Source organism: Chiloscyllium punctatum, chromosome 3, assembly GCF_047496795.1.
Source record: "Chiloscyllium punctatum isolate Juve2018m chromosome 3, sChiPun1.3, whole genome shotgun sequence".
In the NCBI taxonomy this organism is placed as follows: domain Eukaryota; kingdom Metazoa; phylum Chordata; class Chondrichthyes; order Orectolobiformes; family Hemiscylliidae; genus Chiloscyllium; species Chiloscyllium punctatum.
Genome location: NC_092741.1, coordinates 136,690,710 through 136,705,257, shown reverse-complemented (window position 1 = coordinate 136,705,257; position 14,548 = coordinate 136,690,710). Strand labels below are relative to the sequence as shown.

The 14,548-nt window shown below is 40.6% G+C and overlaps 1 protein-coding gene across 4 annotated transcripts in view; it reads right to left on the bottom strand.

The window, feature by feature from the left end:
* Positions 1 to 4,543: 4,543 nt before the first annotated feature.
* The window catches only part of trappc12 (trafficking protein particle complex subunit 12), a 69,993-nt gene continuing 59,988 nt past the window's right edge, over positions 4,544 to 14,548 (bottom strand). For all 4 annotated transcript variants that reach the window (XM_072561027.1, XM_072561030.1, XM_072561029.1 and 1 more), the window contains 3 exons: positions 11,824 to 11,927; positions 7,956 to 8,043; positions 4,544 to 5,094 (listed from right to left, as the gene is read on the bottom strand). In XM_072561027.1, coding sequence (XP_072417128.1) covers positions 4,852 to 5,094; positions 7,956 to 8,043; positions 11,824 to 11,927 — 435 coding nt within the window. In that variant the 3' untranslated portion in view covers positions 4,544 to 4,851. The remainder of the gene's footprint in view (positions 5,095 to 7,955; positions 8,044 to 11,823; positions 11,928 to 14,548) is intronic.

Here is a 14,548-nt window from a genome sequence, read left to right as displayed (position 1 = left end):
AATCCTGAGGGACAGGATATACATGTATTTGGAAAGGCAAGGACTGATTAGGGATAGTCAACTTGGCTTTGTGCGTGGGAAATCATGTCTCACAAACTTGATTGAGTCTTTTGAGGAAGTAACAAAGAAGATTGATGAGGGCCGAGTGGTAGATGTGATCTATATGGACTTCAGTAAGGCGTTCGACAAGTTTCCCCATGGGAGACTGATTAGTAAGGTTAGATCTCATGGAATACAGGGAGAGCTATCCATTTGGATACAGAACAGGCTCAAAGGTAGAAGACAGAGGGTGGTGGTGGAGGGTTGTTTTCAGACTGGAGGCCTGTGACCAGTGGAGTGCCACAAGGATCGGTGCTGGGTCCTCTACTTGTTGTCATTTACATAAATGATTTGGATGCTGAGCATAAGAGGTATAGTTAGTAAGTTTGCAGATGACACCAAAATTGGAGGTGCATTGGACAGTGAAGAGGGTTACCTCAGATTACAATGGGATCTTGACCAGATGGACCAATGGGCTGAGAAGTGGCAGGTGGAGTTTAATTCAGATAAATGCAAGGTGCTGCATTTTGGGAAAGCAACTCTTAGCAGGACTTATACACTTAATGGTAAGGTCCAAGGGAGTGTTGCTGAACAAAGAGACCGTGGAGTGCAGGTTCATAGCTCCTTGAAAGTGGAGTTGCAGGTAGATAGGATAATGAAGGTGGTGTTTAGTATGCTTTCCTTTATTAGTCAGAGTATCGAGTACAGGAGTTGGGAGGTCATGTTACGGCTGTACAGGACATTGGTTAGGCCACTGTTGGAATATTGCATACAATTCTGGTCTCCTTCCATCAGAAAGATGTTGTGAAACTTGAAAGGGTTCAGAAAGGATTCACGTGGCTGTTGCCAGGGTTGGAGGATTTGAGCTATAGGGAGAGGCTGAACAGGTTGGGGCTGTTTTCCCTGGAGTGTCGGAGGCTGAGGGGTGACCTTATAGAGGTTTACAAAATCATGAGGGGCATGGATAGGATAAATAGGCAAAGTCTTTTCCCTGGGGTCGGGGAGTCCAGAACTAGAGGGAATAGGTTTAGGGTGAGAGGGGAAAGATATAAAAGAGGCCTAAGGGGCAACATTTTCACACAGAGGGTGGCACAGGTATGGAATGAGCTGCCAGAGGAAGTGGTGCAGGCTGGTACAATTGCAACATTTAAAAGGTATCCGGATAGGTATATGAATAGGAAGGGTTGGGAGGGATTTGGGCCAGGTGCTGGCAGGTGGGACTAGATTGGGTTGGGATATCTGGTCGGCATGGACGGGTTGGACCGTAGGATCTGTTTCCATGCTGTACATCTTTATGACATGTTTGCTCTGAGATGCCATAATTGCAACGATGAAGATGTACAATGCCCATCAGCATTATGCAACTGATAAGGACTACAAACATGCTAAACTGGAAAGAGAACCCAGAAAGTCTACACTTAAGAAAATACAAGATCAGAAGCAGCAGCAAGTATTTAAAACAATGTCAGGATAAGAGACTGATATCATGAAGCAAATTATAAATTAGCATATATACTTGGTAGAGGAGGTAAGCCATTTAACAGTAGAAATCATAAATTAATACATTGTTGAAGTTGTAGGACGTTTAGATTCAGATAACGTTAATAAGAACAAACAATTACCTCTTTCAAGAAGGACCATAACTGCAACAATGAATTCTCCTTCAATGTAACAGAACAACTTCATACAATATGCAAAAGTGAAGATATTTATTATTCGGTTGTCTTGGATGAATTACTGACATTACTGACTCAACACTGGTGTTATTTTTGATTCATGTTATAACTGTGGACTTATATTGCCACGAGGAGTTACTGGGTTTGGGTACCCTTACGGCAAGGACATGTGGAATTGACATCTTCAAAGAAAACTGCCGAAACTAAATTACACAAGTTCAGTTTTGCAAGTGTACGAACAGACCGTGCACCTTCCACGAGGAAACCATTTAGGATTTGTTGTGTTACTACGAAAATAATTGCCAGATCCGGACACTTGGTTTCCTTTCACTGTCTTTTGCATCAACAGAATCTCCTTACCAAATCTGTGTTTTAAGTGACACATTAAAAGAAAGTTATAGGTATTGTAAACTACATTCAAGCAAATGCGTCACGGCATCGTCAATTTTGCAATATGCTTCAGCTTCATGATGAAACATTCAGTGTGGATCTGCCACATCATTCTAAAGGGCACTGGTTGTCACAAGGACAAATACTGCACAACTTTAACTTTGTGAAAACAAATTGAGATTTTTTTGAGGAGCTGACTGAACCATGTGAATCGTCCAAAGAGAATTTCTGCAGAAATGCTGCATTTTTGTGATATAATGTCAAAGCAAAATGATCCAAATTTTTTTTTTTGCAAGGTAAAACTAAACCTATACGATACGTAGCCAAAATTCCAGGCATTTTGGAAAAAGCTTTTTCAAAATGCTCTTTACCTGATCAGAACTTTCAGCTGAACACTTTCCTGAACTGGCAAAGGTAGTTAATGAACAGGAAACGAGCAAATGCGATGTGAAAGAATACACAGCTGCTCTAGATTCCCTGATTGAAGAATACAATGAAAGGCTAGCAGATTTTGAGAAATACTGAAACTAGCTTTTCAACCACAACTGGTTAATGCCTCCAAAGCACCGGATAACTTACAATTGATTGGTCTCTCTGAAGTCTATTTAACGCTAAGAAGGATCCCATTGAAACATGGAAAAATGCCACTGAATACCCATGTCCATGTCAACATTCTCGTTGATTTTGGCACAATGTACTGTTATTAATCAACATTTTCATATATGACATAAATTAAAACACACCAGATCTCAGGTGATGGATATTCACCTGGAGGACCAATTAAAGCAACGGTCAACGATGTTGGAACCAAACATCCAAATCCTATCTCGCAATAAGCAATCATGAAGAAGTCATTTGTTGTCTCAGTTTTTCACATTTTTAGGTCTTTGTCAACTTTGCCAACCAAATGAATTGTGCCTATACTGAACTTTTATTTTGCTTAAAGTCCTTTTATAACATAAAGTAAGCATGTCCACAAAAATATGACATCTTGTCGTAAATGTTAAATTCTCAGCATTCAACTAAATAGCATCTTGGTTAAATAAAATATGGCCTTCCAAAGGAAAAGGGTTCCCACTCCTGCTCTACCCCTTAGGTAAATCTTCGCTCTCATCAACATTTGGAAGGGAACGGTGGTTGGATAGCAGGGGATACCTGTACTCTTTTCCTTTTTGACTGCTTGGTCACTCATTCCTTTTCTTCTGTATTCTAAAGTTGCAGGGTGACACTTCTATGATGCACTGCAGCAAAGCCAGCTACTAATTGAAGCATGGAGCTCAAATCACTGTAACTGACACGTCTGACACAGGATGTGGATTCTCACGGTTGAAGCAGCCTCATGTCTTTAGTTATCAATTACCCTTGTTACTGCTTTAAAATCTTTTAGCAATTTTAACAAACTTTGCAACTATTAATAAAATCTGACTAGTACTGTCAACTGTTTACACCAAACATTACTTAATGCAGCTTTTGCCGCTTGCATCAAATTTCTACTTCTACCCATATTGTTCTTGCAGTCCTTATGTCTCATTCTAGTTTCCTGATTGCAAGTTCCTTACTGACCAAGTGGTTTCAAAAACCTGTCTCTGATATAAAGCCTTTGATGATTCATAAGACCAATTCAATCAACTTTCAGTTGATTGACATCGATGCCACGACCAGTCCCCTGATTCAACATTCTTAAAGGTTGTTAGTGGTGTCAGAATTTGACTATTAATCTATATTTAAGACATATCAAACTACTAAATAAACCAGATTTGCTTTATTGCTTGGTTTGTCTCAATCAGGTGGTCTCCTGATTGCACACCCCTTAATCTTGATGATGCACTCCTGTTTCATCACATTCCAGAGACTCTAGATATTTCACAACAAACTTAATCAGGATACCAAATAATTTTTTTTTGCCCTGGACAATAGATTAACCTTCCTAAGATAAATCCTGCGAGATTGGATTTGGACATTTGGTTCCAACATCGTTGACTGTTGCTTTAATTGGTCCTCCAGGTGAACATCCATCATCTGAGATCTCAATTGCGTTTTAATTTGTCACATAAGCTGTCTCTTATTTATTGAATAGATTGAAGTTGAGTTGATGCATAGGTATTCTCTTTTCAGAAGGATGATGCTGTGCTCGAACTGTTCACTAAGCAATGAATGGCCTGTAACCTGATTAATCTTGGTCCTGATGTCCATGTTTCTCGTGTAACATAGAAACCTACCTCTTGCAAGGAGCTTGTGGTGCAGTGATAGTGTCCTTACCTCAAGACTAGGGGGCTAGAGTTCAAGTCTCACCTACTCCAGAGATGTGTTACAATTATCTAAACCTACTTGAAAACGTCAAACCCACCGTGATCTTCTAAAAACCCCACTCATCAAGCAAGGTAAAACAGGGAGAAGAGTGTGAGGGAAAGACAATACCAATGAATGACAATTATGAATGAGATTTACATTTTTGGATTTATTTAAAATAACAGCATTATTCTCGTTCCTCTAACAACCAATTCGGAGCAGCACTGTCAGGATGCACAGTGATATGACACAGAGGTGGAGCAGGGATTTGAAATCTTAAGTGTTTCCTTATCTCTCCAAAAAGAAAAGCTGGTTGTTGCAAGATATCTCATATATAGGTCATTTACTTGCAATATAGACAATAGAGCTGCAGTTAAAGATAATTAAAATACCTGTAATTACATATTTACACCTTTAAAGTTACAATGGCTAAATACAAACAGGAGAGAAAGCAGTTTCACAGTAACTTCAGACACTGAATATTAAAGCTATCTCCTTCACGAGAAGCCACTGACTCCAGCAAACTCTGTTTTTTCTGCATACTGCGAGATGATTCAAGCTCATACATAGTGGTCAGGTTAAAAAGAACACTTTCATGCAGGTAGTGTTTGGGATCCTGCTGTACAAGTCCTTCCAGCTGCCTGAGGGAGTCCTTCAGTTTTCCCAAGTACAACAAGCAAACGGCTGCATTATTATTCGCCTAAAGAAAAACAACATGTGAAAATGACAGGAACATGCCTGATGATTGATTTAATTAATGAGCACACCAGCAGCTGGGTGCAACAGACCTATTTGCTCTATCATTCAGTCTCAAAAGTTATTTTGTTAGAACAGTCTCAGATTTTAGTTTCATAATTTCAGCAAAGAATGAAGCCTTTTATCCTAATACAGGATTCATATTCTTTTGCCCTTCCCACATTCCATTGGATTTTTAAAAAAGCATTTCATTCTCTAAAATGTTGTAATTTTCATGACTTCAGCAGCCATTTGCTGAAATGAACATTTCAGTCTAATAATGGGGTGGGGTGGGGTGGGGTGGGGTGGGGTGGGGTGGGGTGGGGGTTGAGCAATATTTTAATGATTTTAAGTTAATTCTACAGGTTCTTCTGCTATTGCAAGTATAAATACAGTAGAAGATAGATTCCCAAAGTGACAAAAAAGTGTGCAATATAGCCAGATGATTAACAGACTGATATTACTCACCACACCCAAGAGGATTTGGGGGAATTTGGGTATGAAATGTGCATAAATGGAATGGGAGTTTACTGTGTACAGAGATCTTGAAGTAACAAGAGACAATTTGTCCAACACCAAAAGGTAAAATGGCCTAACACGAAGGGATTAGGAGGAGGCAGAAAGGGGGAAAAACAAACAAACTTGGGAATTTTTCTTCCCCCCTGAGGTGGGGTGGTGCGTTAAAGTGGAGTTTATGGTACTTGATCCAAAGAAGAGCAGGCACATTTGGCAATAAACAGAAATGAAGTAACTCTCAACTTGAAAACAGACAGGTTGGGTGAGCAAGTTTGCGGATGATACGAAAGTCGGAGGAGTTGTAGACAGTGAGGAAGGATATGGCAGGTTACAGCGGGATATAGAGAAGCTGCAGAGCTGGGCAGAAAGGTGGCAAATGGAGTTCAATGTAGCTAAGTGTGAGGTGATTCACTTTGGTAAGAGTAATAAAAAGATGGATTACTGGGCTAATGGTAGACTACTTGGTAGTGTGGAAGAGCAGAGGGATCTTGGTGTCCATGTACACAGATCTCTGAAAGTTGCCACCCAGGTAAATAGTGCAGTGAAGAAGGCATATGGCGTACTGGCTTTTATTGGTAGAGGAATTGAGTTCCGGAGTCCTGAGGTCATGCTGCAGTTGTATAAGACTCTGGTGCGGCCGCATCTCGAATATTGTGTGCAGTTTTGGTCGCCATACTATAGGAAGGATGTGGAGGCACTGGAACGGGTGCAGAGGAAGTTTACCAGGATGTTGCCTGGTATGGTAGGAAGATCCTATGAGGAAAGGCTGAGGCACTTGGGGTTGTTTTCATTGGAGAAAAGAAGGTTTAGGGGTGACTTGATAGAGGTGTACAAGATGATTAGGGGGTTAGATAGGGTTGACAGTGAGAACCTTTTTCCACGTATGGAGTCAGCGATTACAAGGGGGCATAGATTTAAATTAAGGGGGGGTAGATATAGGACTGATGTTAGGGGTAGGTTCTTCACTCAGCGAGTCGTAAGTTCATGGAATGCCCTGCCAGTAGCAGTAGTGGACTCTCCCTCTTTATGGGTATTTAAGCGGGCATTGGATAGGTATATGGAGGATAGTGGGTTAGTGTAGGTTAGGTGGGCTTTGATCGGCGCAACATCGAGGGCCGAAGGGCCTGTACTGCGCTGTATTCTTCTATGTTCTATGTTAGTTGAGGTTTAGCACTGGATAAATGCACAGTTGAATACCAAGGAGCTAGAGGGTCACAATCTATGGGCGCAATTTTAATTCAGTTATGTAATTTTGGTTCCATCGGCTGATAATGATTTTGTTTAAAAACAAGGGTGGCACGTGGCTCAGTGGTTAGCACTGCTGCCTCACAGCACCAAGGACCAGAGTTCAATTCCCACCTCGGGCAACTGTCTGTGTGGAGTTTGCACATTCTCTCCGTGTCTGCGTGGGTTTCCTCTGGGTGGTTTAGCTGTGGGGATTACAGAGGTAGGGTAGCACCCTCCGGGTGCTCCGGTTTCCTCCTACAGTCCAATGATGTGCAGGTTAGGTGAATTGGCTATGCTAAATTGCCCATAGTGTTGGGTGCATTAATCAGGGGTAAATGTAGGGAAATGGGTCTGAGTGGTTACTCTTCGAAGGGTCGGTGTGGACTTGTTGGGCCGAAGGGCCTGCTTCTACACTGTAGGTAATCTAATTTAATCTAATCTAATCCACAATCTGCAGCAGGGCTTTTTGACTAAAAGGCATCCATTTGGAAATTGAAATATCATAGATGATAGAATCCATAGTGTGGAAGCAGGCCATTTGGTCCATCAAATCCGCATCAACTCTCCAAACAGCATTCCACCCAACCCTGCCTTACCCCTGTAATCCCCACAGCTAGTCCATCCAACCTACACATCTCTGATCACTAAGGGCGATTCAGCACGGCTAAGCCACCTAACCTGCACATCTCTGGACTGTGGGATGAAACTGGAGCACCCAGAGGGATGCAGACACACGGAGCACATGTAAACTCCATACAGACAGACAGACAGTCAGACAGACAGTCAGACAGTCACCCGATGCTGTAATCAAACCCTGGTGCTGTGAGGCAGCAGTACTAACCACTAGCCACTGTGCTGTGCTCGGAACTTAGATACGAACAAATAAACTAACTCAAAACACATCATGTAAGATACAGCATTTCCTGTTACACAAACATTGTCGACTTGTAGCTGAGTTTCTAAAGCAGACTTTTTTGTGGAACATGCAAAAGTAATCCCAAAATGCCAATACACGTAACTGAATACTACTGAATGAAGTCACGACATTGATGAAATTTTAAACAGCACACCATCGACTCTTACCACTGGATTGCTTGGGTCCAATTTGGTAACTTCAGTGAAGAATTTGTGGGCTTCAGCAAAGTTATTTTGACCAAGATGGAGGAATGCCCTAAAAAAATAACATCTTTAGTGCTTTTTGTTATTAATGCAATATAACTTAGAGGCAAGAAAATCACAACAGTCAAATAATTAGGGACATTTAAGCAACTCTTGGATAGGCACATGGAAGGTAGGTTAGTTTGGTCTTAGTGAATGATAAAAGGTCATCACAACATCGAAGGCCGAAGGGCCTATACTGTGCTGTATTGTTCTATGCTCTAACAAATTAAACCAGACAGAAGTGAAATACTCAAACAAGCATGTTTGCGAGGTGCATGGAAGGGTGGGACTGGGAGGAGCTGGGTTACTTCATAGTTTTCATTGTTGTTTATATGAATAAGATCATAGCTAGATACTTTTTGCAACTCCCAAACACACTTCACTTTTGAGTGCATGTGCACGGTATGCTATTTTCAATATATATAGTGCTATGCACAATCAATATAAATGCTATGGAAAATCAATATGTAGAGCAGAATTTCGTACAAAAATGCATTAAAAATTAAACACCCTTTGGGAATTGAAACATGCCAATGATTATCAGTAGCCATGTCCTGGTGTACATATCTGAGCTGTCACAATGCTTTAAATTTGAGTACAAAAATAGAAAATACACAAAGTTGTGGAAGATGATTCCAACTGAGTGTGCAAAAATGTGGTTTAGGGGAAGTTGACTCCTCTGGGATGGGTAGGTAGCCAGAAGTTGTTTAGGTCAGCATTTGGCCATCAATCCAACCAATGCCTTTTGCAGGTTTCCTTCCCCCTCCTTCAGAACTCCTAAACAACAAAAAAGTAGAGAAACTTCTACCACACATCAAAAGCATGTTGGAGACGGCTTCTAAAACCCCTCAAAACATTCTAGTCTGTGGGAGCACAATTCTGTAATTATACACCAAAGATCTGCATTAATTTGTAGACAGTCCTTCCCTATGCAACTGATACACTACTACCATATTATTCCACAAAAAAAACCTGATTGGAGATGTGTCAACACAGTCTGGACTCTACCTGCCCCAGCCTAATTAGATTGGATTCTATAATTTTTACCTCACTGTAGTGAAACATTCAAAGTATACCAATAAACTGTCTGGTCTTCCCATTTTGATGCATTTTAGTGAATTACTTGAATAAAATCTCAAACACTGTAGTTCTAGTTAATATGTACTTAAACTTTGAATATCTTCAAACTTGACTGCACATGTGTGTGTTGGTTACAAGTGAGGGTTTAAAAAATGGAACAACAAAAAGCCAGTAAAACTGAAATATGTAACAAGAAATACATTAACATTACAATATAACTACAGAAAACAAAATAGACTGCTTTTACACAGTACTGCAATCAAATATATAAATCAATTGAATGAGCAATCAAGTTTGCTAAGGAGGTATCGAGACATAGTGGAAGACAATAACTGAAAAGCTACTCCTTTTTAACAAGGTTATGCTGTCCTTGGTTTTTTTTTGAGAGGTCATAAATGATACAGACACTGGAAAGTCTGAGGTGAAGTGTTTTAGGGCCAACTTGATAATAGCTAACAGAGACTGCGTGAGGCAGAAGGCTTTCATGTTTAAAAAAAACTTGTACAATGAAAGTGGTGTGGCCAGTTCGCCCAGTTCAACTTGTCTCTGGTTTGGTTTGATTTGATTTGAGCAGGTAGCGTGAAGAAAGGCTGCTGGACGGGGAGAAGCAGGTCCAGGCTGGTACTCTCCCTCTGACTTCTATCCTATAAGACCATGAGTTTGATTTTACCTTTTGTGCCAAGGGGTGTTTATGGGGATTTTGGCAAGTATTTGGAACAGCATCATTATGTTGAGATAGTCTGTTGGGTTTTTGGATCGGATAAGTATTCTGTATTCTGTTTTCTGCTCATTGTGTTTCATTCAGTAAGCTTGTAAATAAATTCTGTTTTGTTTAAGACGAAGTGGTTTGACTAACTGCATCACTCCTGGAGTTTCTGCGTTACACCTGCTTTAAACTACTAACAACGTTAGGATCTGGGCTACCTTCTTCAAATGCTTTGAGGGGGTCTGGCCTGGTCCATAACAACAAGCTTTAGTTATGGTCAACTCCATCAAGGTCATGACAAGCTCAGTTAGCAAGTGATTAAGTCCCACTCAGCACAGTGGGATGCATCTTGTAAAATGTGATCTTCCCTCTGTGAACCCCCAGGCTGCGCTATAATCTCTTACCTATGGTTACCTATAGACAGGTTACCAATGATCAGCAAATTAATGCCTCCGATCCTGCAGTCGTAAAAACAGCAAGGCTGTTAACAAGCATCATTGTGAAAGTTTTGAACAGCAACTTCTGGCATCTACATTAGTTAGGAGTGGAAATCAAGAGGTAGTTTCTCCACTTCTTGCGACTTCACAGACTTTGCTGTCATATCATTGTTCAACACATAGCCGTGGCTGAACAGTGAAGACGATGTATTAGAATCCATCGGGGATTCCCTGCGCAGTTTCAAATCCTTCTGACTAAGTTTCCTCAAATTGCAAATTTTGAATGACTTCCTGCGGGATGAATTATTCGCCAAACTTCAAAAACCCTTCAGGGGCAGCATGGTGGCTCAGCTGTTAGCACTGCTGCCTCACGGCATCAGGGACCTAGGTTCGATTCCCGCCTCGGGCAAATGCCTATGTGGAGTTTGCACATTCTCCCCGTGTCAACGTGAGTTTCCTCTGGGTGCTCCAGTTTCCTCCCACAGTCCAAGGATGTGCAGGCCAGGTGAATTGGCCATGCTAAGTTGCCCATAGTGTCAGGTGCATTAGTCAGGGGTAAATATAGGGTAGGGGAATTGATCAGGGTGAATTACTCTTTGGAGGGTCGGTGTGGACTTATTGGGCTAAAGGGCCTGTTTTCATACTGTCAAGATTCTGATCTAATATTCAATGAATAAAGGATGTGAAATTGCAGCTTTCGCCCACTAAAAATGCCAGAATTATAGCTCAACAATCCACTTTTTTCCTCTTGTGTATGGGGATTCTTAAATTACAAAGATCTGACTTACAACTCCTCACACTTATTGGTGCAATCCTATATTGGGATGGCATTTTCAAGATCTAACATACAAACATTTCATGTACTTGCAAATGGCTACTTTACATTGCCCTGCATTGTGTTCCAACTTGCATACAAATCAACTTGCAAATGAACTCAAGAACTGGACCTATTCACAACCTGGGACTGCTTGTACTTAGAATAATTTCCTCTCATACAACTTATGTAGTGCTGAAAATTAACTTTTAATTAGATTCCTCCACATTTAAAACAAAATAAAAATCATGTTTTGTCTCATTTTTCACAATACCATCTTGTTTCTCTTTTATGATGTTTTCTGTACATAATTTTATATTGGATCGAACACTCACTTGCGAGATTAGTTTATATAATGTGGAAAAATTCATCAATCCACTTGGTTCAGCAGACTCAAAATTGCCTCACTTATTTAACCGACCTCTAATTCCTGTATCATACTTCCGATAACCAGGGCTGACAACACAATTAGCCTACACAAGTTCTGGGCCAGATGCAGTAATAATGAATAATACAAGCCACTCATTCGCCACTGACTGCCAAAGCCAGGCCAGTACATTTTCCCCGAGAGGTAGATTTTTACCCGGTGAACTGTGCCATCAGCAACTCTTGTTGAAGTATAGGAAGTTGTTTCACATGTCCTAAATACTTAACACAGGGGTGTGGAATATGAAATGATGCCCCCCCCCCCACCCCACCCCAGTCGGGTGAACTTGAATCTACATAGATGAAAGTATACCTTGTACGACTTACCTGTTCATCTGAATGATTACATTCTGCTGCAATTCATTTCCTAACTTTGGAGAAATTTGCTCAACTTCTTGAAAATATTGCTCAGCTGTTTTGATGTCACCAATCTAAACACAAAGTAGAACACTGTTGAAGTACACAATTTAATTCACAAAACACACACACATACAGAGAGATTAAAAAGTTTTGACTGTTCAGTGACTTACTACCCAGTACAAATAGCTATCCACATCTACTTTGCCACACTGGTTTATACATATAAATGGCTTCCTGCTTGAAATTGGGCATGTACAAGACTGCTGAAAATTGCTTTTGGTGGACCTTAATATTCCACTGATCAGATGATAATGGAAAAATAGCCCCGCTACCTCTTTGATCATTCTGCTCTCCCAATTCAATGGCAGTGAACTGTCCACAGATAACCAAAATATGCCCCACAATGTAATGATTTGTATGATATTCAAGTATCTCTGCTGGCTGTCTTAAATAGATAGGTTCTCTACTTGTTCAAAGGAGAGGTCTAGTGATAAAATAAGGACCCTTGCCTTGGAAATTGGTCAGAAACTGAGATGTTTTTCGCTGTAACTTAAAAAGGAGCTCTTAATAGAGCGTACCAGCCCAATGCAGGGTTGGTGGCCGAGAGCATGGAATGGACTGTGCAAATGACTTCCACGGTGTCAACTGAAACTTGATCACATTAAGAAATGTAATATTTCAGGCGACATCTGATTCTTTGGTCAGGTGTTAAAAATTGATAGTAATTGACAGGGCTCGAAATATCCATCTTCCTATGTACTGCACTATCCAAAACACAAAACTGATGGGTTAATTAATAACTTGCCCATTGCTAGATGGCAGACATTTACTATACCCTATCCAAACAGTTTTATAATGAAATCAACGTTTTAATGCAATATTCCTTGCTTGCCGGCAACTTAAAGAGCCAAAGAAATACTGTGATGTCACGACTTTGCACATGCACATATTATTCTTTACTTAGCATTGGTGTTGGCCATAAGCACAGCCATCCCTTCAAGAGATTGCTGGAAGCTACAAATGCAAAAGGTAATTTTTAAACCTTCCATTTCATGGAGCCAGTAGGGGCTCAAGTGCTCAGGCTACATTCGTAGCACCACTGCCTGCTCCTACCATTTAATGCCGACCTGCCGACTACTCTCTCACCTTGACCATTCACCTGCTTCTTAGAATAGACCCAAACCACTGCCCTGTCTCGAGAGGCATGTGCAACTCACTAGCGTGATACTGCAGAAGCTTGAGGCCAAATTTGAACAAGTCTTGGGTTTCTGATGTGAACGCCTAAACTAATTTTCTGCCATTTGCTTTGTCACCGTCACGTTTGTGCATCATCATACAAACATACCTAATCCATAATAACAGAGAAATGGTTTATTGGCTTTTACCTAAGGAGGGTAGAGGTTCAATGTTATTTTGAACTCATGAATTCAATTGTTGTAATTCCACAGTTACTCAGCAGTCTAAGCCAGCTCAGTGAGAAAACTGAAGTGTTGGAAATTTTAAATGAACTCTCAATTAAGTAGTGAAGCAGAGTAATGACAATCAATTATCCATATCTTTCATGAGGTTATCAGTGGAAGGGTGTGAAAATAGTAAGAAACTGAGCTGATGTTCTTTCAAATACTCATGGAGATTGAGTAAAGACATTACTGAACCATCATTTTGTAATTCATGGCTTTGTCAGTTGCCTTAATGATGATGCATCTTATATAAGCATAATCCTAAGAACACCAAAACCTTTTGTAATGAGTAGATATTACTGTAAAAGGATAATGAAAAATTATGAACTTCTCTTTCAGCCCCGTGCTCTAAAGAAACCGACACTTGCTTGCAACAAATTAATAATCAAGAATTTTTTTAAAAAGCTGGGAATAGGAGGAAATCAATGGAACTTGTTCCAAATATGTACCATAGTGCACCGTAAGTATGAAAATGTGTTGCTGGAAAAGCGCAGCAGGTCAGGCAGCATCCAAGGAGCAGGAGAATCGACATTTCGGGCATGAGCCCTTCTTCAGGCCCGAAACGTCAATTCTCCTGCTCCTTGGATGCTGCCTGACCTGCTGCGCTTTTCCAGGAACACATTTTCAGCTCTGATCTCCAGCAGCTGCAGTCCTCACTTTCTCCTGCAACGTAAGTATGCTTGTGACCTCAATCTCTTTATTGCCCATACCAGCCATTCCTATGGCTGCTCTGTGTATGAATGCCTGTTTAGTGCAGAATTATGGGCAGTTTGGTGCTGTGGAACTGAACTCAAACTTCCTAAACCATTTCTGCTCAGAAACTTTACAGCTGTCAGGGAGCTGATTTTCATTATTCAGGGGTACATTCAAAGCCAGACCTCAGCGGTGAATCAAGAGCATTCCAACTCACTACACCATTTTAAAAAAAATACCAGTATAATTGTGTTTTTGCCAGTGTTTGCTTCTCTGATGCATTGTAGAAATGTTTTGGGGCTTTTTAAAATTTTGTTTTGATCCAATAAATCTGCAGCCTAGCTTTGTGCAGAAGCAATAACACTAAATTATTTAGTTACAGCTTGCTACATGGAGATCAATAACTCTTGTATTCACAGCTGCACCAGAATACAGCGTGCTTGCAAAGATGAAGCATGTTGGTAAAAGAATGCTTCTAGGCATAACAGTTTCTTATCAACCCAGCTGCTGAAAATGCAAGACATTTAAGGTATATGTTC